Here is a 26,930-nt window from a genome sequence, read left to right on the forward strand (position 1 = left end):
ACTTGATATTCTATGAAAGCCGAATCCATTGCATGAGAAATGACTGCCTATGTAGGCATAATTAACCAGCACAGTGTATAGAATCCAAACGTCCATGTGCAAAAGCAGAAAGTACACAACAAACTTGCTTCAGATCTCAGGTTGCTGTCTCCAGTGGCAAGCAATGGTTTTTGTCACCAACTTAGGGTTCCTGGGCAGATCTGCAGCTGTCAGAACAGCTAAGCATGAAGTTGACAACCAAGCAAACCCAAGTCTTCAGGATGTGATGGACACTTTTGAAGCAGTTGGGTTTTATGGGTGGAAATGGAATTGGTGTCTCGGGATGAGGAAGAGGCGGGGAGCCAAGGAAAGAACGGCTCTTCTGGGAGACAGGCTTTAACCATACTCCCAGCGCACACACTGCACCCCACCGTTGGTTTCACGCTGAGGAGTGGCCAGCGCTGTGTTCTTGTCACTCCGTCACCGGAAGGTGAACTCCGATTCCAGTTGCATCTATCATACCCTGAAGGTTGAAGACGCTCGTGACAAATTGGCACATCATTTGGCACATGGCACCTTCTCCATAAATGGCCTCTGTTAGTAAAAACCTCTATGCTAGACAAGCTCAGGGCTCTCTCTCCGTGCCGGAAGCCCTGGTCGAAGGGACCACAGGCAGGTGGGGACGCCGCCCGCAGTGAGTGAGGATGGGAAGGGCGGAGGCAGGTAGAGGTGGCGCCCGAGCCTTAGAGTCTGCGACCGGCCCAGCAGCCAGGGGCGGAGTCTCCTCCAGGGCCGGAGAAGGCGGTGGCGGTGGCCGCGGCCGCGCGGTCCCCCGGGAGGACACGGAGGGACCTGGCCGGTCCCGAGGCTGCCCTCGGCGCAATGGAGAGCGCCGTCCAGGGGTCGGGGCCGTGGCCTCCATTCCGGCTCCTCCTTCTCCGGGTGGCGGCGATGCTAGGGACGCTCGTGCCACAGGTGAGAGCAGAGACGGATGCGGAGCCTGCAGATTGGGTCGGCAGGTGACCTGGGGCAGGCTCGAGGTGTCGGAGGCGGGAAGGGAAGCAACTTCCGAACTAGGGCCACAGATCGTCCCAAGTGCGCCCCTTAGGTAGTAAAAGCCTTTCAGGTTTGGGGAGTCGTCAGTTGCTTCCCACAATCACTTACCCAGGGTGGCGTGCCAGCGTGGAAGGGCGTGGGTGAGGGAGCGGCCGGCCTCTGCTGCAGGGAAAGGAAGAGGGGGGGTGTGATGTGCACAGCACTGGGGAGGGGGCGGCCTGGCTTACAATTCCTGGAGCACTCAGTTTCCTTTGAAAAGATCCATGTAAAGGTTGGGGAATGCACTGAGCCTGCGCACTCACTTTTGGAGCCAGCCTCAGGCCCTCACCCCCAGCAGACAGACCAGATCCCAAGACCAGAAAGAGGGTCTGGGATAAATGAACCAGAGGCGCTGTGAACATCTGGTCTACCTTTGTGGAGCGCATCAGAGAGCAAGCTCAGAGACACGCAGCTTGAAGACCAAAGGAGGCAAGGCTGGCATCCTACCACCCCCGCCACCACCACCAGCATGGAGCCCGCATAGAACTAAGAGGACCAAGGCAGGGGCGGCCACTCTACCCTTCTCCCTAGCTCCCAAGGGTCCAACCCATGGTTGCCAAGGAACGATGGTGAGCCAGATTGCAGCCAGTTCCAGTGTTTCTGGGGGGAAAAGTTAAAATGCGGATTTTTAAAAAGCAGATTCTCCCTGTGTTTAAGATGTCACACTAGTTCAAAGTTTTAAACACCGTGGTGGTCACTCAAACCCAAGGCCGGGCAGCCTTGGTCACCGACCTTGTCTCTATTCTCTCTCCTGCTGTGTTGCAGGTGACAAAACCAGGGCCCAGAAAAGGGAAACTAGCAGGCCGTCTCCTAACTCCTCACCACACCCCAAATCTGGGAGGAGAGAAGCTCTGGAGGCAGGATGTGGCCCATGCCGGGGTGCAGCTGGGGCACCCGGATGTTGGCGTTCCTGCTGTGTGGTCAGCCTCACCCTGTTTGCTCAGGGAGGGGCTGGAACAGACGAGGAAGCCTGGCAGGGCCCGGACGTCAAGGTGGCTTTGGGCCGCCCTCCCACAGCCACCCCCAAAGCCTTGGTTTAGGGACCCAGGGAAGCTTGGCACCGAAGACAGCTGGGCTAGTTTGGGGAGACCTAAAGGGGTCATCCCCAATGGGACAGACATAGTGACCATCAGACACAAGGCGATGCAAGTCCTCGATTTGTCATGTTCAGCGTCTGCGCCTCTTTAGGCCACTTTAGCTAAGTGTGCCAGCCTCAGTCTACCATACCTGTGCAGTGGGTACAGTAGTGGTGCCAATCTCACAGTGAGGCCCTTGGAGTCAGGGAGTGACTCTGAAAAGGCTTTTAGTTTTCTCGGAAAACCAGAAGGAACCTGGAGAAGGACAAGAAAGGTCATAGGAGTTAGACACTACCCCTCAAACCCCAGCTACCCCTGGATCGCCCCTCCAGGGACTAGGAGGTGATGTGGTCCTCCTCTGGAGGAGGGAGAATCACAGCCTGATCAAGGAGCAAGCACAAAGAGCTGCCTTTGTTTCCCTCCCACCGACTGCAGGCCTACACCCTGAGCCCGGAGAGCCTCCTACTGGTGGCCACCTTGGATGGAAGCCTGCACGCTCTCAACAAAGACACGGGGGACTTGATGTGGACCTTGAAGGATGGTGAGCGAGCAGCTCCTGCCCCTTTGAGCCCCTGCTTTGGGCAAGGGAATCACTTGAGCTAAGAAGACAGGCTCTAGTATCCCGCAAACCAGGGCCTGCAGGAAGCTTCCTGCTGACCCAGCCTTCGCCTCCCTGAGCCTCAGTATCCTCACCTGTCAAATGGGGTGAAGGATAATGACCCTGCCTCCTGGAGTTCTTGGAACTCTGGGGGATGTTGTCTTGGTGTCAAATGTCAGGCTTGGCATTGGGTACCCAGTCAGCACCCAGGAAGTGTGAGCTATACTGTTCAATGAGGGTCTGGAGGGGGCTATTCATGACCCATGTCCTTGTCCTCCTGCAGATCCCATTATCCAAGGACCAATGTATGTCACAGAGTGAGTGCACCCAGGGCCTGTTGGGGACAGGGCGGCTGGGAGAGGGGGCAGCCGCCGTGGTTGTTGGGGAACCACCGTGGCGGGGCTCATGTTGGAAGTACAGGAAGAGGATGGGTTCTAGGGTTGATGCGGTGTGCTGAGCAACTCCATGGTATTGGCACTGCAAGGACAGGCTGGGAAGCTGGAGAGAATGGAGGGCTTCCTGAAGGAGGAGGCAACCTGAGCCTAACCTTCTCCCCGTTCCACTCTGCTCCACAGAACGGCCTTTCTCTCTGACCCAGCTGACGGCAGCTTGTACATCTTGGGGACCCAGAAGCAACAGGGGTTAATGGTGGGTGTCCTGTTGCATCCAGGGGAGAGAAAGGGTAGGACCTGCGTATATGACACTGCCTTCCCAAGCACCTAAGAGAAGCAGAGCAGCTGGGACTCGAATCGGTGCTCTGACGTGGAATGCCAGTGTTGAGCCAGAACCTAGGTGGTTTTATGAAAGGGATTGCAGACCCACATGTAGACAGCGTGCTAGATACTGGCAGTGGATAGAGCAATATTTCGTGGCCTCTCACTGTGTGGGTACCACATGCATCCCTATGCCATGGAGGAAGGGGCGGGAGCTGTTATCACAACCTGAACCAGAGGGAGCTACACAGAGGGTGCCAACTGGAGGGACGCAGCCAGCCTATGGGGACTCCATCGAGGGCAAACCAACACACATGGGGCCTGAGCTCAGCCTGCCCTCCACTTTCCTCAAACCCACTGAGAAGCTGGAGTGCAGGACACCCAATCCCGTAACCCAGACACAGCCAGCTCCCAGGCACGAGCGAGGCAGAGAGAGGGGAGGAGAGGGGATCTCCTCCCTTCACAGACAACACAAGGGTAGTATCCCTTTGTTGCTAGCATGACTCTCGGTCGAGTCTTCACGGTCACGGAGGGTTTTTGAAGTTTCTCAGTGTGCTTTTGAAGAGGTTATCAAACCAGGACCACATGGATGCATGGCATCTTGGCCGTGGGATTTTTGGTTATGCCTGTTAAAGGCTACATGGTAAACAGGTTATGAGTGCTGGCTCTGGAGGCTGATGGCTCGGGTGCAAGGCCTGGCATTCTGGAAAGGCTGTTAATCACGGCACCTAAGGGCTATTCTGGAGATGGACTCACTTGAGAAGGGCTGCCCCTCATGGTGAGTGCTGTGTGTATGTGTATATGTTTCTGAGCTTTCTAGAATTTGTCCTTCTCCTTAGAAACTTCCATTCAGTATCCCAGAGCTGGTGCATGCCTCCCCCTGCCGCAGCTCCGATGGGGTCTTCTACACAGGTGAGCACCTCTTCGACCTGTGGAGGTCCAGGTCCAGCCACATGGACAGGGGCTTCAGTGGGGAGGGAGCAGCTTGGATGCAGCCATGCCAGGATGCAGCCCTCTTCTGCGCCATCTTGAAAATTGGTGCACCCTCCGCTTGTACAGGCCGGAAACAGGATGCCTGGTTTGTGGTGGATCCTGAGTCAGGGGAGACCCAGCTGACCTTGACCACCGACGGTCCCTCTACTCCCCGCCTCTACATTGGCCGAACACGTGAGTCAGCCCCTGGCAGCTCTCAACCCATAGGCTGCTCCATGAGCCCTGGGCAGCCCTGCGTTTTGTGCTTTCCTGGCTGCCAATTGCTACCTAAGTGGATTCTAGGCCAGACGATCCATCAGTCTTCAACAAACATTCCATTGAGTACTGTTGGGAGAAGAGGGAAAGAAAATATAGAAAGATGGCCCTGGCTTCTCCCATTGCTATGTTTACCTGGTTGGTAAGCACTCCAGTGAGTTCAGTTGATGAGTTCAGTTCCCCAAGCACTGAGTGCTGGGGAAACCTTACAGGAGGAATGACCCCTGGGGTGAGAGACACATCACATGGGCCTTCCTCCTGGTGACCTTGTCTTTGGGGGTTCCCAGAGTACACAGTTACCATGCATGACCCCCGGGCCCGGGCCCTGCGCTGGAACACCACCTATCGCCGCTACTCAGCAGCCCCCATGGATGGCTCACCTGGGAAATGTGAGTGCTACCTGCCCTTGGTTGGCCCTACCTTGGCACAAGGGCTGCAACTCAGGGAATGCCGAGAATGGCATGTGTGATAGAATCCCATCACATTCTGACCCATCAACCTCCTCACCCACTAAATGACAACCCTGGCCATGGCCCTGAATGACCCCCCTCAATCCCTGGACTGCCCCCTGTTTTCCTGGGCCATCCCTTAGTATCCCGACTCTCCTAGACAACCCTAACCAGGGAACTCTTACTAACTTTCCAAGTCCCGAGTGATCCTAAATGGCAAACGTGCACGCGCACACGCGCACACTCACACACGCACACACACACACACACCTGAGCAACTCCCTGTGTCCTAACTGATCCTTCCCTGTTGAGGGACCTCCCAACAGATGATAACCTTGGCCACTCCCTCGACACTGTACCTGTCCAATCCAGCTGCTCGAGTGACCTCCCTGGCGTCCCTCCTAACCCCTTGAACCCTGACTGTCGTTCTGTCTGAGACCCCTCGTAGGCCACCCTGCCACGTCACAAGCGGCACCTCATTCCCTCCACACTCCCATGTGACCTGCTGGCTTCCAGACTACCACCCTTAGTGACCCATTCTGGTGGTCGCCAGTCAGAGCATGAGTGACCACCCTGAGTCACCCCTGGATAATCTTGACTGATCTCTAACCCTGTGAACTCTGACCTTCCCTTGTCCCTGCAATCCTTCAAGTACTCTCCTCTATCCTGAGTGACTCCCGCCCCATCCCACCCGATGCCCCATTCTCAGGGGGCTCTAGGGCCATGCTCAAATGCCAGGAGAGGGAGGTTGCAGAAGGATGTGATGAGTGAGGTGGTGAGTTCAGGTGTGAGAAACAGCTCTTGGCAGAGGTCTGGGCTGCACACAGCTCTGGCAATAGACACGTTAGCATTTTGATCATGATTGTTGCCTTACAAACCAGCCCAAGACTTAGAGAACTCACCAACCACATCTCCTCGGGTATCTTTCTTGGCAGACATGAGCCACCTGGCATCCTGCGGGATGGGCCTGTTGCTGACGGTAGACCCTAGCAGTGGCATGGTGCTATGGACACAAGACCTGGGTGTGCCTGTAACAGGCGTGTACACCTGGCACCAGGATGGCCTACGGCAACTACCCCATCTCACCCTGGCTCGGGATACCCTGCACTTCCTCGCTCTCCGCTGGGGCCACATCCGACTGCCAGCCGCGGGCCCCCAGGATGCAGCCACTCGCTTCTCCGCCTTGGACACTCAGCTTCTGTAGGTGCCCAGACCTGGGGCCTAGGGGTAAGGTAGGGCTTCTGAAGGTGGAACAGCCAGGTATAATACTTAGTGTTGCACACAGATGTGGGTTGAACTTGGGTGTCCCAGGGGCCGCTGGATAACCCCATTGTTCAGCAACTGGTAGGATGAACTCTGGCCGGGGAGGATGGCGCCAGGTCTTGGCCTGTTCTGAGTGGCAGGTGCTACAACTGTTTGGTTGTTAGACACTTTAAATATCAGCTTTCCTCATAGCACTTGACACCTCAGTGTCTCCCAAGATGGAAAACATACTGAATAATCAGGGGTTGCCTACTCATTTAATTCATTTCTCCAGATATTAGTGAAACATTTCTACGTGCCAGGTTTTAAAGATACAACATAAATCATACAGTCCTCATTTCTACCTGTAGGAATCTCCAAGCCTAATGTGGGATGCAGACATGCTAAGGACCAAATAGGATATAATATGATCAAGACTGACATAAGAGAAGGTTACAATGCCATGGGAATTTTCGGAAGGGTTATCCAGGGCAGGGGGCAGCGTGGAAAGCTTCACAGAGGATGTGGTAGCTAAGCTGAAAGGATGAGCAAGAAAATGTGGCATCCAGGGATATATATATATAAATAAAATGAAAGCTAATGATTAGATCTGAGCAAAAGATGAGGTGTGGGCTGGACAGAGATTTAAAAGTGGTGACAATAGTTCATGCCTGTTTTGTTGCATTACAAACCACCCCAAATCTTAGACAACGGCCATTGGTTCTTGTCAATATTCCAAGAGGCAGTGCAGTCAGCTGGTGCCTAGGACGGCCCTGCTGGCCTCTGCACAGTGGGTGGAGAGTTTGGCCTCAGGGTACCAGACCTGAGTTGTTCATCAATACTCCATGAGGTCCCCTGCCCCAGTAAGCAAACCTGAATTTTTTACATGCAGCTCCAGTTCTAAACAAGAACACAAGAGGGCATGTTCTCCAAATTCCTTTTCCAAGCCTGTGTTTGTGTCATGCTTGCTGTTGTCTCCATGGCTAAAGCAGGTGACTTGGCCAAGGCCAGTGGATCACACAAGAGCACATAGGAACTGCAACTACCCTCTACTGTCTCTCATCTCTCTCCCCTCTCTCTTCTTCCCACTAGGATGACACTGTATGTGGGAAAGGATGACGCTGGCTTCTATGTATCCAAAGCACTGGTTCACACTGGGGTGGCCCTTGTGGTGAGAAGGGGGTCACTGAGTGGGCTACCAAGAGGGGGTGGGGTAAAAGGAGAACCCCCACCTCACTCATGGCTCTCCATCTTCTGCCACAGCCTCGTGGATTGAGCTTGGCCCCCACAAATGGCCCCACCACCGAGGAGGTGACAGTCCAAGTCTCGGGGGAGCGAGAAGGCTCGCCCAGCACGGCTGTCAGATACCCTTCAGGCAGCGTGGCTCTCCCCAGCCAGTGGCTGCTCATTGGTAAGATTCCCCTAATGAAGATAAAAGATGTGGGGGCCAGGGTTACCGCTGAAAGGCTGAGCTCACACACTTCCCCACCCTTGACTTTGGCCATGCCCTTTAGGTCACCACGAGCCACCCCCCGTCCTGCACACCACCATGCTGAGGGTTCAGCCCAATTCAGGGAGTGGGTCTGCAGAGACAAGGCCCCCAGAGAGCACCCATGCCCCAGCGCTGTTCCTGGAGGTTAGTACTGAAAGAGTACAGGGTTCGGAGGGTGCTTAGCAGGTGGGTGAGCAGTTCTTGGAACTTCCTTGAATTGTTAGGAATAACACCTGGGCTTGGGTTCAGTGTTTTTATTACTACCAGACATGCTAAAAGTGTCCAAAAAAGATATTGACCACCTAATGAAACATGGGTCAGGTTTTTTTTTTATTCTTTCTTGGTGGAAAAATTGTTAAACGTTCATGAGGTGAGACACTAACAACAGGGAAAATTTTTTTTTGAAATGCATATTTTTCTGGGAGAGTTGGACCAGAGCAGCTAATAGTTCAAAGTTAGGAGGAGCAGCCAGGACCTGGAACAATTGCTCTCAAATCCAGTTTGATCTTCTGAATAACTTGGAGCCCCTTCCAGACCCGCTAAGTTTAGAACCTCTCAGGGTGGGTGCCTGTGTTTCAAAGCTACCTTAGGCAATGCTGCTTCTCTGTGGGATTTAGGAAACCACTCCTGTGGGTACCATGACAGTTCAGGACCACGGAGAGTGCCACGTCCTCCCCCGCAACTCCCACCCCTTCACAGCCCCTTCCACTAAGGCCGGCCTTGGACTGGGTGGAAAGGATGGGTTAGGAATTCCACTCCTGCCTCACTCCCTATCCCCAGCTCCTAAGCCTGAGCCGAGAGGAACCCTGGAACCTTGAGCTGCATCGAGAAGAGGGCACTCCAACCTCTGCTCCAGGGCTGGGCCCTCAAGACCTGCTGGCAGCCAGCCTCACCGCCATCCTGCTGGGGGGCTGGATCCTCCTCTTGATGAGGCAGGTGAGCCCCTCCCCTGGACCTCAGAGCCACCTGAGGTGCTACCCAAGACAGCTCCGCTTCTCCTGTCCTGAGCCACCCATCCACTGTTTCCTTCCAACCAGCTCCATTCATGTTCCCTACCTCCCTCCCAAGCCCCTACTACTGTCTTGTGAGCCATTAGAGGCACAGAGACTATAATGTCGCAGCCTGGAGCAAGGCTGAGCTCTCATAGCGTCCTTGTGTGGTACCAGCAACAGCAGCTGATGGAGAAGCAGCAGGAGACGTCCCTGCCAGTCCCAGGCTCTTCTCGCAGTTCACAGGAAACCCAGGCCACCCTACAGGGCCAGAAGAGACTTTTTCAAAGCCCCACAGAACAAACCCAGCCATGTGGTGACTCCGAAGGTGAGTAAAGGAGATGAGGGCCGAGTCAGGGACAGAGCCAAGGCAAGGGCAGATTCAAAGTGTGTTTGCTATTAGTTCCCACAGAGGATGGTTAAGGCTAGATAAGTAGAGCACTTCAGACAGTGGGTTCTGCATACCCAGCAGGTGTCCGCTATAATCATTTCACCGCTGTTATTATCCTCAAGGATGGTGGGTGTAGGCAGAACCGGGTGCAGCTGTAGCTCCACTCGGTCAGCTTCCACAAGCTGCTTGACTCTGAGCATCAGTTTTCGCATCCTTCAAATGGGAGAGTAGCAGTCATCACTACTACTAATCACACCTAAATCATGTATTTCATATTAGTGTTAAAAATACTATCTTGGGCCTGGCACGATGGCTCTGGCTAAAACCCTTACCAGGCCATGTGGGCACCAGTTCATATTCCAGCTGTGCCACTTCCCAGCTAGTTCCCTGTTTGTGGCCTGGGAAGGCAGTGGAGGACGACCCAAAGCCTTGGGACCCTGCACTTGCGTGGGAGACCCAGAAGAGGCTCTTGGCTCCTGGCTCTGGATCAGCTCAGCTCTGGCCATGGCCATTTGGGAAGTAAACCAGTAGACAGAAATTCTTCCTCTCTATATCTCCTTTTTTCTGTAGATCTCCCTTTGCAGTAAAAATAATAAACAGATCTTATGTGGAAATGATGATAGCAAGTGACTGGGTACACATGGAAACCTTTCCCCCCTCTTGAAGAATTTGGTTTTTTTAAATATGTAGTTATGATTCGAAAGGCAGAGTGACAGGAAAGACAGAAACAGAAATCTTGTGTCTGATGATGGTTCACACCCCAAACTCCCACAATGGCTGCGGTTGAGCCAGGCTGAAGCTAGGACTGGGAACTCCATCCAGCTGTCTCCTATGGATGGCAAGACCTGCCTACTGAGTCTCACCCAGCACTCCCAGCATGCATGTTAGAAGGAACTGGGATCAGAAGTGGGGCTGGGACTCTAATGTAGAACCCCGCAAACACCTACCCCCTCCCCAGGCATCTTGTGTTTTGTTTTCCTCTTAAGAATTCTTTCTTTATTTGAAACACAGAGAGAAATGGAGGAAAAAAACATCTTCCATCCACTGTTTCATTTCTGGCCAAAGCCAGACTCCAGGGGTTCTAGCTGGGTTTCGGATGTGGCACATGGGCACCAGAAACCCAAGTCCTTGCATGAGCTGCCATCTGCTGCCTTTTAGAGGCATCAACAGGAGGGTGGATGGGAAGCAGAGTAGCTGGGACTTGAATCAAGCACTCCAGTACAGGATGTAGGCATGTCACACAGTGGTTTCCCAGGCCCTGCTCCCAAACCTCTCTCTGACGTCCATGAGCCATGAACTTAGTGCATGGTGCCTGTGGAGCTGAGCAGGGCACAGCCTGCTCGGCCACACCTGGGTCTGAGTGGGAAGTCCTTCCGCAGGTTGCCCATACTCTCTACGCTCACAGTGACGCAGGGTGGGGCCATGAACACTGGGCCCTGTTTCACACACAGCGAAGCACAGTGTGTACGGAATTCCCCCAAGTACACACTAAGGTAAGTGGTAGCACCGAGCCCTCTGGCACCCAGGCCCGTGCTCTACGCCACAGCATCAGGCCAAGTGCAGATGGGGAAGGCCAGAGAAAGGTCAGGATGGCAGGTGCCAGGTGTGTGCATCCACCGCAACGGCGGGCAAGAGTGGCTGCGGGCAGCGCGCAAGCTCCTGATCCTGCGCCCACTTCTCCAGCTGAGCAGCTCACCGTGGTGGGGAAGATTTCTTTCGACCCCAAGGACGTGCTGGGCCGCGGGGCCGGCGGGACTTTCGTGTTCCGGTGAGTGGCAGCAGCCAGGAATGGGCGGCCCCCTGGAGGAGGCCACATCTTCAAAGCCGCCCCCAGAGGAGGTGTGGCTAGAGGCGGGTCTCCGGCGCACCTGTGGCTAACCCATTCCCTGAACTGTTCTTTCCACTCAGGGGACAGTTTGAGGGTCGGGCGGTGGCTGTCAAGCGGCTTCTCCGCGAATGCTTCAGCCTGGTGCAGCGGGAGGTGCAGCTGCTGCAGGAGTCCGACCGGCACCCCAATGTGCTCCGCTACTTCTGCACCGAACGGGGACCCCAGTTCCATTACATCGCCCTGGAGCTCTGCAAGGCTTCCTTGCAGGAGGTGAGTGGAGCGAGCGGTGGGGTGGATGGCCCGGAGGGAGGCTGTGGCCTGAATGGTGAGTGGCAATGCTTTGCTCCTCAGTATGTGAAGAGCCCTGACGACACGGAGCGCTGGGGGCTGGGGCCGAAGATGGTGCTGCAGCAGCTGATGTCCGGCCTGTCTCACCTTCATGCCTTGCACATAGGTACCTGCCATGTCCCTGCCGCCTCCCCAACCTCCCTCCTTCCTGTCTTGGCAGTCAGCTCTCTCTCTCTGTATCGCTCTGCTTCCATAGTGCACCGGGACCTCAAGCCAGGTAACATCCTCATTGCTGGGCCTGACAGCCAGGGTCAAGGCAGGGTGGTCCTCTCGGATTTTGGCCTCTGCAAGAAGTTGCCTGCAGGCCGCCGTAGCTTCAGCCTTCGCTCGGGCATCCCTGGCACAGAAGGCTGGATGGCACCCGAACTCCTGAAGCAACCCCCGGGCAGCCCAGTGAGTACTTCCACCTGCCCCAGGCTGCAGGAGCCCCTTCCTGCTCTCCTGTTCCCCATCCTTCCCCGCCCCCCCCCCCAAAAAAGAATGCCCAGGTCCTGCTCAGTGGGTCTGGCTAATTGGCCTGGGAGAGGGGACCAGTTAATTGTAACGTGGAGCTGTGGCCAAGAGCCACTGGTGTTAAAGGTTTGGAGGAGTATCAGCCCACAGCAGTGTCTGACTTCTACAATATGTGGTTGCATACTGAAGTTACAGGCATAGGAGACGGCTGCTAATCCAAGTTTACCCCATTATTAGCATTGAAGAAAACTGCACATGGTGGCCGCCAGGGGGAGTTATGAGCCTGTACTGGCCGTTTATGCTGGGGAGATGCCATATCATGGTAAATCAGCTCTGCTGCCCTGGCAGAGACCCCTGGGGCTAAGGCCCACTTGCCCCCAAGGACAGGGCCGGTGTACGGTCACGACTGTCCTCGCTGTTGTCCACTGCCACATGCACAGCTGGCTGCCTGTGCCTCTGCACGACTGAGGTTTGCTAAGCTCAGCAGGGGCAGAGGTATGGGATGGAAACCACGAGGGGCCTTGAGGGGCTGCAGAGCCACGGAGATGCGGTCCAGGGAACTTCCTCAGTTCCGGTCAGCACCCACCCTGTATGGCTGCTGTTGAGGCCCCTGGGAGAACTGAGGCTGAATTCCTGGGAACCGGGATTCCTTCTCATGTACACCCACCTCCCGGCCCCCAGACCAGCGCCGTGGACATCTTCTCTGCAGGCTGCGTGTTCTACTACGTGCTTTCTGGCGGCAGCCACCCCTTCGGGGAGAGCCTGTATCGCCAAGCCAACATTCTTGCAGGGGCACCGTCTCTAGTTCACCTGGAGGAAGAGGCCCATGGTGAGAGACCTGGGCCTGGCAGAAAGCAGGAGGGAGGGGCAAGAGCCTGAGTTGGGCAGGTCTGAAGCCATCGGTTTCCTTCTGTCCCCCACCTCCCCACCCCACTAGACAAGGTTGTTGCCCGGGACCTGGTGGAAGCCATGCTGAGCCCGCGGCCCCAGGCGCGCCCCTCTGCCTCGCAGGTGCTGGTCCACCCCTTCTTCTGGAGCACAGCCAAGCAGCTCCAGTTCTTCCAGGTCAGAGGCAACCCTGGGAAAGACCCCTCCTTTAAAGTCCCAAGTTGGAGGTCCTGAGAAGAGGGAAGCATGTTGGCCCTTATTCACTCCTCAGAAGGGAGCTAGGTCCCCAATCCCCACTCTTTAACCTAACCCTAACCACCTTGGGCCCTGTGGTCCACTCATTCACCTGCTTTCCCAGCCCTCACTGCCTGCTTCTTGGCTGGAAAGCAACCCCTCTCTTTTCTACCCTAATGTGTCCCATGTACTATGCCCAGGCTCAGATTGTCCTTTCCATCTGTGACTTTGAGCACCACACTTTGCGCCTTTGAGCCTCCAGTCCACGCATGCACAGCGTGGGAACAGCAGAGGTTGGTGGTCCCTGGCCCAGAGGGGCTGCCCCCTTCCAAGAGGCCAGGATCTGTACCATCGCAAACCAAGCAGGCTTTCACTGCTTCACTCCCTCAAGCCACACATGACACTCAGCCTCCCTCGTGGCCTCTCTCTGGTGGTCCTCACGAGGCTTAGGAGTTCTGGGGGTCCTAGGACGTCAGCGACTGGCTGGAGAAGGAGTCCGAGCAGGGACCGCTGGTGGCGGCACTGGAGGCAGGCGGCTGCGCGGTGGTCAGGCACAACTGGCACGGGCACATCTCGGTGCCACTGCAGACAGGTAGGGAGGGGCGCGGCTGGGGCACAGGAGGGGCAGTGAGGGGAGCCCCATGGGGACGGCTGTGCTTGAGAATTTCTGGCCCGCAGATCTTAGGCGGTTCCGGTCGTATAAGGGGACGTCCGTGCGAGACCTACTCCGTGCTATGAGGAACAAGGTGTGTTCTAGGGCCTCTGGGTTGGGGAAAGCCCTGGGGGTCAGGCAGACCAGGCCATGGCTGAGCCAGGACTCTGTTCTTTCCAACCCCAGAAACATCACTACAGGGAGCTCCCCGCAGAGGTGCAGCAGACGCTGGGCCAGGTCCCTGACAGCTTCGTGCAATACTTCACAAGCCGCTTCCCCCGCCTGCTGCTGCACACGCACCGGGCCATGCGCAGCTGTGCTTCCCAAAGCCTTTTCTCGCCCTATTACCCACCAGCCTCAGAGGCCGGGGAGCCATGCCCAGGGGCTGCCGGGAGCTGACGCCAGCCAGAGGACAGAAGCAGCCTCTGTGCCTTTGGGCCCAAGAGTTGAACCTGTGGTGGATGCCGGCCCCACTGTCCAAAAAGGCTGGCAGGGGCTTTTGGACAACCTGGGGCTGCTGAAGTGAAGACACACCCTGGAAACAGGGATGAGGCACCCACTCAGGAAACAGGAGAAGCGGAGGAAGATTCATAAACATTTAATGTATATAAAGTCAAAGAAGGACAGTCCCAAACTCAACAGGAACATTCTGTACAATTCATACAGTGGGGTTGCGAGGGAAGGGGAAGGAGAAGCAGGCTACAGAACCCGCACCCAAACATATACAAAAAAATAACTTATGCAGCAGCCCCACCTCCGGCACGCTGTAGCTCTTGGCCCAGCCCCCAGGGCTGAGGAGGAAGAGGGGCACGTGGCAGAAAACAGCACCATGGGTGCCAACCAATGCAGGCCCCAGTGCTGCGGGGGGGTGGAGGGCACCAGTCCAGAGGGGATCAGGGGCCTAGGAGGAAGCCTTGAGGCGGTTGTTGGCCGAGCGTGAGCTCAGCAACTTGTCCACCATGGTGCGGGCGTAGCGCAGGCGGCTGGCCAGCTCCTTGCAGCAGCCGAACTCCTCCAGCAGGCTGAGGCGGTACGTACGGAAGTCCCGCTTCTCGTCAATGTAGGTCACGGCCGCCATCAGCGGGCACAGGATGAGCTTGGTATGATCCTGGAGGGAGTCGAAGACCCCAGCTGCAGCTTAGGGTATGTGGGGGAATGAGACACCCACCTGCAGCTGACAGAGAAGGAGGAAGGCTCCCCCCCGCCGTCCCACCTGCTGCCTGGGCTAGGAACTCACACCTCCTGCGCTCCAGCCCAGGTGTGGCAGGGGGGGTACTGCCAGGCACTTCATCCTCCCACACGCTGGCTCACCTGGAAGAAGTTGATCTGCACGGTGCCATTGCTGAGATGCAGGATGATGGCACTGCGCGTGCGGAACCAGGTGCGCAGGTAGGGCAGCCTGGCCAGCTCATCGCCTTCCCGCGGCGTGATGTTGGCGCCCGCCTTCAGCAGGTGCTCGCTCATGTAATTACGGAAGTACTTCAGGAGGGTGATCTGGTTCGGAGAGCAGCGCAGGATTCCAGGATTAGGGGGCCCTGACCTCTGGCAAGATCCCCAAGAGCAGCCAGCCCGGTGGCAAATCGGCACTCACCTTCTTCATCAAGGAATTGGGGTGGGAACTCACGGTGAGGTAGGACTCAGTGCCATCCCGCTCTATGTACTGCAGGCTGTCGCCGTCGTTATAGAGGATGAGGCGGGTGGAGTCATTGAAGAGGACCCCTACGCTGTTGTCACACAGCTGATAGCCTAGAAGTGAGGGGAAGGAGGGTCAGAAATGGAGTGGGGACAGACATGGGAGTGAGGGAGACTGGGAGGCCAGGGACAGAACAGGACACTGTTGACGAGACCCACAAGCCAGGAGGCCGGAGCCCATCACAGCTGAGCCACTGACCCTCGGGAGGCACCTACCGAGGCCGTACTTGTCCGAATAGTCCACCCACTTGCTGACCCAGAAGATGGGGATACAGGCGGGATCCTCAGCCTCCTCTGCGAATTGAAAGAGACAGATGACTTGTCAGAGAAGCTTGCTGGGCACTGCCCCTGGGCTCAGCCGGGGGGCGCTGGGCCCAGGAGGGGCCAAATGGACCTCTGTGACCAACAGCTCTGACGTCTGAACAAGACACGGCCCACGGCTCACTCACCCCTTCATTCAGTTGGTCAGTTTATCTGGAAGCTACTGTGTGCCATGCACATCATAGTGCAAGAAGAGAGGGGAAACCCAGGTTTCGTGGCACTTACACGCTGGTTGTAAGGACAAACACTAAATCAAAAGTCCGGATGGACAAGATCGGCAAGCTATTTGTATCCTGGCAGCACAGCAGGAAACCTGCTTGGAGTCAGTAACAGTGACAAGATGGATTGTGGCAAATGCACTAACATGTCACGTTGGGCACCTGCAACCAATTCCTTAGGTGAAACACAATAAAGAAGGCCTCGCTGGCAGAGACGTGTTACGGAGAACTGTTTTGGTCGGGTGGGAGGTTGTGATGTGCTGCTGGAGAGGGGACACTGGGACAGACATCTAGAGTGGGTGGCAGTGAGCACATGGCTATCTAGAGGAAGTGTATTCAGGGCAGGGAACGGGACGAGTGTGCAGGGCCTGGAGCACGTGTGCACCTGCTGTGTCAGCACTACGGAGTCACAGGGGAGAGGACACAGCCCATTCGTGGCCACACGTGAGTGCACCTCCCGGCGCTGGAAGACATGCCTCCCACGTTGTGACAGCAGGAGCCACACCATGGTGGGCCCTGCACGGCCAGGACATACAGACACAGGTGCCAGAACTGGTTACTGAGGCAGTGCTGGGTGAGCCCCTTCCCGCCCTATTCTCCCCTCCCTTGGCCCGGCAGTGCCCACCTTGCCGCACCAGGCCCCGCTCGGAGGGCTTGGAGGCGTTGACACTGTGCAGTTGCTGCAGCATGTCGCCGAGGTGGCACTCCAGGACCTCGTTTGTGTCCCGGAGCACTGGTTCCTCCTTCTCCCGAGGGCGTTCGGGTAAAGGGTTCTCCGTGCCTAGAAAGGAGACGGTTATTAGCCACAGCACAGAAAATGGGGAGAATCCTTGCCGCAGCTGGCATCCTTCCCAAGAGGAAACCTTCTAGCTACCATTGTTTTGGACAGTTTGTGCCAAGCTAAATTAGGGCACCAGATGCCACACTCACGCCGACAGGTACCAGGTGGTCTCTGGGACTGAACAGCATGGCCCCGTGAAGACACCGCCTGGACCTTCCCAACTCCAGCTCTGGACAGCAATTGGGAACAAAAGCTTTTTGTTTTGTATCTTTCTTTAAGAAACAAGATAACAAGAAGAAAAATCAAAGATTACTTAGAAAGGCAGAGAGAGAGAGAAAAAACACGTTTTCCATTCAGGGTTCACTCCCCCAAGGGCTGTAGCAGTCCCGGATCAGGAGCTAGGCACTTCACCCTGGCCTTCCCAACATGCGAGCGGCAGGGACCTAAGGACCTGGACCATCCTTTCTATTGCCTCACAAGTGAATTAGTGGGAAGATGGATCAGAAGCCAAGTATGCTGGACTCAAATGAGAGGCCTCGTGTAGGTTCTATCAGCATTAGCTTAACCCACTGCACCACAACACTAATCCTCCTATACCTATCAAATAAAACTAAATACATAGAAGTTTATTTGAGGGCTTGGCGCAGTGCCTAGCGGCTAAAGTCCTCGCCTTGAATGCCCCGGGATCTCATACGGGTGCCAGTTCTAATCCTGGCGGCCCAGCTTCCCATCCAGCTCCCTGCTTGTGGCCTGGGAAAGCAGTTGAGGATGGCCCAAAGACTTGGGGCCTTGCACCCACATGGGAGACACGAAAGAGGCTCCGGGCTCCTGACTTCAGATCGGAGCAGCATGGGCCGTTGTGGTCACTTGGGGAGTGAACCATCGGATGGAAGATCTTCCTCTCTGTCTCTCTTCCTCTCTGTATATCTGCCTTTCCAATAAAAATAAATATTTTTTTTTTTTAAAAAAGAAGTTTATCTGAAGTTCCTTTAATATCCCAGAAGTAGGGATGTTGAAGGATGCATTGAGCAGCTTTTCCATGAACATAGGAGCTAGTCCCACCCGCAAATCTGCCTTACACATTTATGCATGACCCAAAGGAGACTGGAATTTTAACACTGGTTCCATTGGGGTGATAATAAGCCCAAGCTTTACTATCTTTATACTTCAGTGTAAATGTTTAAGTCTTTCCCCTACCAGTGTGTGTTAGTTCTCCTGAAATATTTCCTCAAGAGAAACCCTATGCTGTGAGGACTGGTGCATTCACTCAACTGGCTAATTCTCCACCCCCAAGTGCTGGGATCCCATATGGGCGCCGGTTCATGTCCCAGCTGCTCCTCTTCCCACCCAGCTCCCTGCTTCCGGCCTGGGAAAGCACTCGGGACAGCCCAAAGCCTTGGGACCCTGCACCTGCGTGGGAGACCCAGAAGAAGCTCCTGGTTTCTGGCTTCGGATTAGTTCAGCTCTGGCCATGGTGGCCATGTGGGGAGTGAATCAACAGATGGAAGATCTTTCTCTGCCTCTTCTCTCTGTAAATCTGCATTTTCAATTAAAATAAACAAATCTACAAAAATAAATAAAACTATGCTGTGGTAGGTATCTCTAAGTGTGAACTAATGATTTTCTTTAAAAAAAAAAAAAAAACTAACAAAAAAAGGGGGAGGGGATTGCGGGAAGTGAGCCCAGGGACAGATTAAAGCCAAACCCGGCTGCATGTGGGTAACTACTGACAAGGCCGATGACCGTTCCAGACCACACAGTTCTCCCTGCCATCGGGTAAAGTTGAAAATGTCCAAAACAAAGTAATTCCTAAAGTAACAGTAGCACATTATGACAGCCCAAAGAACAAAAGAAACGTGCCTTGAGTTTATTACTGACATAAATAAGCAAATAGGAAGGTGGAGAGGTCTCCTTAGAAGAATGTCAATTAAAAAAAAAAAATGAAAGGTAGCCTGGTGCTAAAGTTCTCACTTAGTGCTAAAGTCCTCGGGATCCCATATGGCGCCAGTTCATATCCCAGTGGCCCTGCTTCCCATCCAGCTCCCTGCTCATGGCCTGGGAAAGCAGGCAAGGTCAGCTCAAAACCTTGGGACCCTGCAGCCATGTGGGAGACCAGAAAGAGGCTGCCGGGCTCCTGGCTTCAGGTTGGCTCAGCTCCGGCTGTTGCAGCCACTTGAAGAATGAATCGACAAAAAGAAGATCTTCCTCTCCGTCTTTCTTTCTCAATCTCTCTCTCTCTGTATATATATATATCTGACTTTGCAATAAAAATAAATAAATCTTAAAAAAAAATTAAAACACCACTTGAACCAAGTGATCTAGACTGACACCACCAACAGAAAGATCGGTATGTACAAGATGCTTGCCAGGCATTCTCACATTCTCACCAGAAATGCACAGCTCAGGGGCAGCCTGAAGAACTTCAACTCCAAGTTGAAGGGCATCACAGAAGAGGACTGACCGGTGCTCTCCAGGGTGGCAAGGTCAGAAAGGCAAGCTTGGAAGGCGAAGTGACAAATATCACGTAGGGTCCTGCACTGGATCATGCTACAGAAACAGTGGAACTACGGAAAAACCTGAGGAAGTCCCAGTGAAATGTGGAGTTTGATGAAAGCACCGCTCTGTGTGTGGTTCGTGTGGTTGTTCTATGGTTACACGATATGCTGACCTTCCAAGAAACTAGCGGAAGGCCATACGGGAACTTTCTTTGCAGTTTTCTTTTACAACTTTTGTATAAGCCTTAAGTTAAAAGTAACAGAAATCAGCAAACTTTAAAGTGTATATTAAATTGGTGATATACCCAGAGAAAAAAATTGTTTCAAACTGCTTTTTATTAAACAAAACAAAAATGTACTATGGGCTTGGCACAATGGCTTCATTGGCTAATCCTCCCCTTCAAGTGGTGCATATGTGTATCAGTTTGTGTCCCAGCTGCTCCACTTCCCATCCAGCTCCCTGCCTGTGGCCTGGGAAAGCAGAGGAGGACAGCCCCAATGCCTTGGGACCCTACACCCGCGTGGGAGACCTGGAAGAGGCTCCTGATGGAAGATCTTTTGTCTCTGTCTATTCTTCTCTCTGTAAATCTGACTTCCCAAAACATAAATCAATCTTAAAACAAACAAATAATGTACTAGGACCTATGCTGTGGCACTGATGGTAAGGCTACTGTCTGCAGGGCCATCAACCCATGTGGATGCCGGTTCAAGACCCAGTGGAGGTCGGCCCAAGGTCTTGGGAGCCTGCACCCCCCGAGAGGAAGCCCCTGGCTTCAGAAAGGCCCAACTCTGGCCATTGTGGCTGTTTTAGGAAGTGGACCCATGGCTGGACAACCTCTCTGTTTCTGTAGCTCTGCCTTTCAAATTATTAAAATAAACCCTTTATGAAAAAGAAAATATCAGCTATATATTTCCAGAGCAAAGAACAAATTGAACTGCAAATACAGTAAGAAATAATTTAGTTACAGGAACTAGTTTATATAATGTGGGGGAGATAAGTACGCTAATGAAAAGCAGTAACTCTAGCAGAAGATGGCTGGGAGACTGCCACGTGTGACCCGCGCCCTGACGACCGTCGTGCACTGTGGCTCTGTCAAATCATCTCCGATTTTAGGAAACACACACTGAATAAGGGTAAAGATGGAATACTCACAAAACATGTACTTTCAAACGATTCCAGGTATGTACACATCACACGGTGTTGTTTTCAAAAAGTTAATGACAAATCCGTATTATAAAAAAATTACAAATTTCAATTTTGCTGCGAAAGAAACTGATCCGTGAATCACAGACATCATTATAAATCTGGATTTTTCCCTTTAAAGTAGTATTTGCTAACCCTGTCCCGGAGAACAGCTCAGGAAGCAGTGTAAGTGGTGCTAGGGTTTTCTATGGTATAAAATGGCAAGAGGTATGAAATTAACTTTAAGAATACTTTAGAGAGGCAGGTGCTGCTCCACTTTTGATCCAGCTCCCTGTTAATCACCTGGGAAGGCAGTGGAGGATGGCTCAAGTCCTTAGGCCCCTGTATCCACATTGGAGACCTGGAAAAAGCTCCTGGTTCCTGGCTTCAGACCAGCCCAGCTCCAGCCATTGTGGCTTTTGGGGAGTGAATTAATGCACAGGAAATCTCTCCCCTCTATTCTCTCTGTATAATTCTGCTTTTCAAATAAAAATAAAACAAATCTTAAATAATACTTTGGAGAGTGGCAGGCGCTGTGGCAGTGAGTAAAGCCATCACCTGTGACAGCAGCATCCCATACCCAGCACTGATTTGACTCCCAACTCCTCTGCTTCCCATCCAGCTCCCTGCTAATGATGCCCCTGGGAAAGCAGCAGAGGATAGCTCAGGTGCTTGGACCCCTGCGCCCATGTGGGAGACCTTGAAGAAACTCCTGGATTCCGTCCGGCCTAGCCCTGACCACTGCAGCCATGTGAGGAGTAAACCAGGAGTAAAATCTTCGACTCTCCTCTTTCCTCTATAACTCTACCTTTCAAAAAACAAAACACATGAACAAAAAACTTAAAAACAACCAGAGAGGCTCCCTGAGGTAGGTGTACAGTAGCTTGATGACCACATGTGGTCAGCTCCCCCACAGCAGACTCTCTCTTGTATGTTTCTGAAATTATTCTTGTTTTATTGTATGAAACATGGAACACATCTTTGCCCTCCCCTTGGTTTACCTTTGTTAAGGACCGTGAGAGGTTTCCGGTTGCTGGGGTCCAGGCTGCTGGGAGCAATTGAAAACCTGGGCGGGATGGTAAGGCAGGTGATGGGCAGGCGGGTAGGGATGTAGCCGGAAGTGAAGAACTCGTCATTGAGCAGCTCGTGGATGGTCGGACGGGCAGAGGGGTCCGTCTGCAGCATCTTCTGGATGAGGGAGGCAGCCACCGGGTTGATGTGCTGGAGCAGATAAAGAGAAAACCCTGAGCGGGCTGGGCATGGGTGCGGACCTGGACAGCAGTACTGCCAACAGGGATGGCAGCCCCCAGGCTCAAACAGACCAGGGTGTCAGGACTGTGAGACCTGTCACACTCTCCTGCACGGAGTGTCAGCCTGTTCCTTTCCTCTGAAGACTCAAACTTAAGGTGGACACTGGCCCCCTCCAACCCCAACACATGCCCTAGCATTCTTGAAGCTGTTCATCACTAGTACAGCATCTGAGAATATGGGCTTTGAGGTCCTGCGGAAACCCCATTTCTGACCTCACACCAAGTACAACAAGCGACCTGGACTTTGCAGGGTCGCCAAGCTCAGGGTCCAATCTGAAAGCTCAGTGGGAGAGGGCCTCGTACGGGCAGCTGCAGAGTCCCAGCCTAATGCTCGCTGGTCACTCACTTATGTGTCGAAGAGATGCTCCAAGCACTGCCTGGACAGTAACCCACTGAGCTCGCAAAACACCCATGGGGCAGGGCTCTCCCCTGCCTTTCTTCTTCCGTGGGTGAGGAAATCAAGGAGAGAGAGGGGGCATGCCTGGCCTAAGAATGCCCACCAAGAAGCCGGCACTTACACCCATGTCTGACCATGAGCTGATGACCCCTTGGGATGTATTCAAGCACCTGTCCCCTCCCAGAGTCAAAGTCCAAGACCACCACATGGGAAAGCAGCCAGGTGCCAGGCCTCTGAAGAAACAGGCCATCCCGGTAATGCCTTTGTGCCAACAGCTGTGATATTCTATGTATGATTCTGTGGGCACTCAGGGCACACTAGAAGTAGCTCCACTCTACAGATGGGAAAGTGCAATTTAGGAGGTCCAGGCCATTTGCTTAACGTGGAATGGCTGCAGAACCATTTGAATGAAAACCACTTCCTGAAGTGTGAGCTGGCCTGGGCGCCACTGCTTCCTGTTTTCTCCCCTGCTGTTTATACATCTTTTGGGTTATCTATCCAACCTTTGGGAACCCAGATTGTCTCCCACTAGCCAAAAATGTTTAAGATTCTGTGTTTAATTCCAGACCCTTTACAAAAGCTGTCAAGTTGACCTATGTCCTCAGGATTTATATAGCTGAGCTCAATAGTTTATTGGGGGGGCGGGGGGATAAATCATCATTAGTCACCTTGGGAATACTGTATTCATTCTTCTTGATCCGGAGGTAGGTCTCTTTTAGGCAGGATGTCTCAAAAGGTGGTTTGCCCACTAGCAAAGTATACCTGTAAGCACAAGGTGGGATTTGACTCAAGACTCCAAGTGAAACTCAGACTTAGGTCCAGCAGAAGGGGCCAGCATCCTGTGGGCACTCACGGACTCTGGGGGGCCCTATAACACAATCCCCAAGTCTGCTTAGCAGCCCAGGGGCCAGGACACAAAGGCTGGGATGAGCCTTCAGGGGCTCACAGTTGATGAGGCCTCAAGCCCACAGGTCAATGGTTATTTCCACTACAGCTGAAAGTCAGCCAGGCCTCAGAGGCCACCAGCTACACCTAGCAGCTCAAAGCAGCAGCACCTTGTGTGAACCTGAAGATGTCAGAAACGTGAAATGCACTGATGTACCCCAGGACCCGGGTCAGCAAGAAAAGGGACAAAAAGCCCCTCTTGGTGGTCTGGATGCAGGCAGGCCCCAAAGTACCTGCTGCTAAGCCTGTCCACCCAGGACAGCCCAGTGTTTTTAAAAACACGCTGTGCGCAGGAGAAAGGCAAGGGCCTGTTTAAATCCAGGTTCTGTTCCAGGAAGTAGTCTGGGTTCTGAGATTCTGCATTTGTAACCAAGTTCCTAAGGGATGCTGCTTCTGCTGGCCTGAGGGACCCCCCCCCCCCACCCTCACACTGCTTTAAGCAGCATGGGAACTACAGGACAGCTATAGAGGTCTTCCTGAAGCCCACAGCCCAGGCCACAGAAACCCTATAGATGACACCAAGAGTGACGACGGTACCAGAAAGCCGGCTTTGTCTGGGGGCGACTCCTTTGCAGAAGCTTAGCCACGGACTGTCCCAGAGGGCACCGTGCTGAGGCCAGCAGCTCCCTACTCACATGATACATCCAATGGACCACACATCCACCTCGAAGCTGTGCCCTTTCTTGCTCAGCACCTCTGGGGCTATGTAGTTCGGAGTCCCACATAATGTCTTCTTCCGTTCTCCCTCATATTCCACTTTGGTAGCCAGCCCAAAATCCCCTGGGATGGAGGGAGAAAGGAACACTCAGATGCAGGTGGCTGGTGTGGGCCTGACCCACAAGAACCACGACCATGGGATCCCACAAGTCCTCGTTCCCCGCAGACAGTAGGCAGGCCCAGGAATCCTGCCACAAACAAGGGTCCCAGAGAGGGGCCTGGCAGTAATCGTCCCTGTCCCCTTCCTTGGAAAGGAGGTCCAAGCTTCTGCAAGGGAATGGGGGATGACAAAACTCAAATGCCCCTCCTGGCCCCCCGGGTCGGGGTCAAGCAAGTCACCTCCAAGACTGTGAAGAGGCAGTAGGGAGTGGTGGAGGCTGTGTGGCAAACCTGAGGAAGGCTGAAAGGGGCAGCCAAGGGCCACCCGTGGGAATGTTGCCCTGTGTTGCTGGAACTTCCAGGTCAAAAGTCCATGTAGTGTACCCCAAATTCAATACACAAAAATGAACTCAAATTATTATTTTTGTAATGCTGTGCTAAGGTATAAAAATAACAGCAGGTATGGCAATGGTTTGTGGCCTGTGTCTCAAGCGAAGAGGACCCCTCAGCCAGCAGTTTGGCTCCCTCCCTCCTCCTGGAGTGGCCTAGCACCTTACCTATTTTGACCTCCAGGTCCTCATTCAGGAAGAGGTTGCCCAGCTTGAGGTCCCGGTGAATCACGCGGTTGCGGTGCAGGTACTGGCAGCCCAGCACAATCTGCCGCAGGTAGTAGCGGGCCTCGGGCTCTGTCAACGCTTTCCTCCTCTTGTGCAACTCTAGTAGAGACTGGGGCAGAGGAGGAGAGAGGGTGGCGGGAAGGTCCAAGGAAAGAAAGCACCAGAGTGGCTGCTGGGCCCTAGTCCCGGGGCCCCAGGGTGGCACTGAGGAGCGAGCAGCCTTGGCAGGTTCCTCTTCTGCCCGAACCTTCCCCAGGTTAACTGCCAGCGGGATCCGCTTCCACCCTTCTCGGGATGCCCGGCTCAGCTCCTTGCAGGAAACCGGGACCTGAGGATTCCCTTTCCCGGCCTTAACAGAGGTCTCGTCGAACGGCTCTCTTCCCCGGAAACTCCACAGTCTGGACTCAGCCCGGACCAGCCGTATTCCGGAAGCTCCAGCTCCATGGCACCGCCAACCCGGGCTCCTCCTTTTGCAACCTCAGGGCTCTAGCGTCCATGACCGCCCTCCCCCATCCCGACTCGCTCCCCAAACACCTGGCTTCCAGGAGCTGCTCTCCGCAGCAGCGCCGTGCCTCGGGCTCCATTTAACCGCAACTCCCTTTCCTAGCAGCTCCAAGCCCCGGCCGCCCCTTTCCCTTAGCACTGCTTCCTTGCAGCTAAAGTCCGGGGCACCCCCCCCAAACCCGGACCCTCTCCACCAGCCAGCAGCTCCAGCAAGCGTACTCACTTACCCTGCGGCGGCAGAGCTCCAAAACTACGAAGACGAAATCACTGTCCTCGAAAAAGCCGTGGAAGCCCACGACGTGCTGGTGGGCAAGGCTGCGGTGAATGGAGATCTCCATGGACATTTTCTCCTTCTGATGCGGCTTGAGCAGTAGCGACTTGGACACGATCTTGCCGGCGAACACCTCCTTGGTGTCTGCATCTGAGATCTCGAAGCATTTGGCGAAGCCGCCCTTGCCCAGGAAGCGGCCCCGCACATAGCGCCGCCGGCTGCGTGGGTCCACTAAGACTTCGGGGATCTCTTTGGTCGGTGGAGTAGCTGCCGGGACTCCGGGAGCTGCCACTCCAGGGCCGCCGGCCTTCCCTGGCTCGACCGGTGCCCTCGCCAGCTTGGCTGCACCCAACGCTGCACTCATGCTCCCAGGGCCACTCGGCCGACCTGGCAAGGGGTCCGGGGAGAGGCTCTGCACCGCTCTGCTCCTGCCCGAATTCAAACGCGGCGCTGGGAACGTTACAGAAGCCTGCGCGCCACTGATTGGCCGCGGGGATTTAAAATCCAAACCCGCCCGCCGCGCGGGACCATGGGAGCGCACCGCCCCGCGCCGCCTCTCCGCCCCCGACCCCGCCTGCAAAACACTTGATTGACAGGAAGGAGTTGACCGCAGACACGTGGGCTAGCCTAGGAAAAGCGTCCCCAGCATAGAGAGAGGCCGAACCCCAGCCCAGGAGACTTGGGGGGAATTCGTGCCCGCTTCTCCCTTTCTGTGGGCGGTTGGGAAGCTACTGCCGTTCACAGATTTCCTGCACTCCCACGCCGCGAGCTAAAGACGCACCTGCCGGCCAGGTCCTGGACCCTCTGCAAGCCACCCCAAATAAACTAAAATAAGTAAAAACACGAGGTTGGTCGAGTTAAGCGCGCCTTCGCGGCGGGCGACTCTACTGTCCCTCTTAACTAGCATAGCTGGTCCCGAGCCCCTGGGTTATCCACCGCCCAGGAACCGACGGCATCGCCAGCACCTGCGGGCTTGTTAGCAAGGCCAAGGCAAGTTTTCAGGCCCCAGCCCAGACCTCCCAGGTTGGGTTCTACTGCCCAGGTGATTCCTGCACGTACTGAGGTTTGGGGAAGCTCGGGAGCGGAGCCCCCTCAGGACCCAGGAAAGCTGCCCGGCTTGTTTTCTCAGCTCCTAAAATAGCGAGCACTGAATTTTTTTTCCCCATCAGAGGAGAAGCGGGAAGAGCTGAATGGAAGAATGCCTGAAAACTGTCAGGTCACGGCCACATCTGACCTTTCGAGGGGTGTTTTGTTTTGCTTCTCTTTTTGGAATCTTAAGTTTATTCCCAGCAAAAGAGAGCTCAAGCTGGCTTGGGGTTGTTTGCATCCTCCATCAACTTGGGGTCAAGTTCCACCTCCACTTCCAACCCAGCTCCCTGCTAATGCGCACCCTGGGAGACTCAAGGACTTGAGTTCCAGGTTCCTCCTGACTTCAGCTTGGCCCAGCATGGCTGTTGTGAACAAGTGGGGAATGAAAACAGGATGGAAGTGACTGATCTCTATGCCTTTCAAATAAATTTAAATATACTTTTTTTTTTTTTAGATTTATTTTTATTATTTTTTCATTGGAAAGGCAGATATACACAGAGGAGAGACAGAGAGGAAGATCTTCCGTCCGATGATTCACTCCCCAAGTGAGCGCAACGGGCCCATACTATGCCGATCCGAAGCCAGGAGACTCTTCCGGGTCTCCCACGCGGGTGCA

The 26,930-nt window shown here is 54.4% G+C and overlaps 2 protein-coding genes across 2 annotated transcripts; one reads left to right on the plus strand and one right to left on the minus strand.

Moving 5' to 3' along the window:
• The first annotated feature begins 861 nt into the window (after positions 1-861).
• On the plus strand, positions 862-14,074 carry ERN2 (endoplasmic reticulum to nucleus signaling 2). The gene is made up of 22 exons (XM_040973717.1): positions 862-954; positions 2,586-2,691; positions 3,032-3,065; positions 3,324-3,396; positions 4,301-4,373; positions 4,521-4,628; positions 4,997-5,098; positions 6,094-6,358; positions 7,493-7,571; positions 7,664-7,811; positions 7,915-8,036; positions 8,673-8,828; positions 9,059-9,209; positions 10,956-11,040; positions 11,181-11,370; positions 11,452-11,554; positions 11,645-11,841; positions 12,583-12,730; positions 12,839-12,966; positions 13,492-13,615; positions 13,702-13,769; positions 13,862-14,074. Exons 1-22 carry the CDS (start codon positions 862-864, stop codon positions 14,072-14,074), a joined length of 2,766 nt encoding a protein of 921 aa, XP_040829651.1.
• A 183-nt stretch (positions 14,075-14,257) lies between these two features.
• PLK1 (polo like kinase 1) lies at positions 14,258-26,740 on the minus strand. The gene is made up of 10 exons (XM_040973195.1): positions 25,182-26,740; positions 24,391-24,559; positions 23,653-23,797; positions 22,741-22,834; positions 21,367-21,586; positions 16,532-16,687; positions 15,584-15,661; positions 15,267-15,421; positions 14,987-15,169; positions 14,258-14,783 (listed from the first exon to the last, which is right to left on the minus strand). Exons 1-10 carry the CDS (start codon positions 25,587-25,589, stop codon positions 14,577-14,579), a joined length of 1,815 nt encoding a protein of 604 aa, XP_040829129.1. The 5' UTR covers positions 25,590-26,740; the 3' UTR covers positions 14,258-14,576.
• Positions 26,741-26,930: the final 190 nt, after the last annotated feature.

Source organism: Ochotona curzoniae, unplaced genomic scaffold, assembly GCF_017591425.1.
Source record: "Ochotona curzoniae isolate NIBS_2020 unplaced genomic scaffold, NIBS_Ocur_1.0 contig_2321, whole genome shotgun sequence".
Taxonomy (NCBI): Eukaryota; Metazoa; Chordata; class Mammalia; order Lagomorpha; family Ochotonidae; genus Ochotona; species Ochotona curzoniae.

Coding starts and splice junctions, on each gene's coding strand:
- ERN2 (XM_040973717.1), top strand. CDS start 862: ATGGAGAGCGCCGTCCAGGGGTCGGGGCCGTGGCCTCCATTCCGGCTC. Junction 2,692..3,031: donor GATGTGGACCTTGAAGGATG/GTGAGCGAGCAG, acceptor GTCCTCCTGCAG/ATCCCATTATCCAAGGACCA. Junction 12,967..13,491: donor AGCAGCTCCAGTTCTTCCAG/GTCAGAGGCAAC, acceptor TGGGGGTCCTAG/GACGTCAGCGACTGGCTGGA.
- PLK1 (XM_040973195.1), bottom strand. CDS start 25,589: ATGAGTGCAGCGTTGGGTGCAGCCAAGCTGGCGAGGGCACCGGTCGAG. Junction 23,798..24,390: donor GGACCTGGAGGTCAAAATAG/GTAAGGTGCTAG, acceptor CCTCCATCCCAG/GGGATTTTGGGCTGGCTACC. Junction 21,587..22,740: donor ATGAATACAGTATTCCCAAG/GTGACTAATGAT, acceptor TATCTGCTCCAG/CACATCAACCCGGTGGCTGC.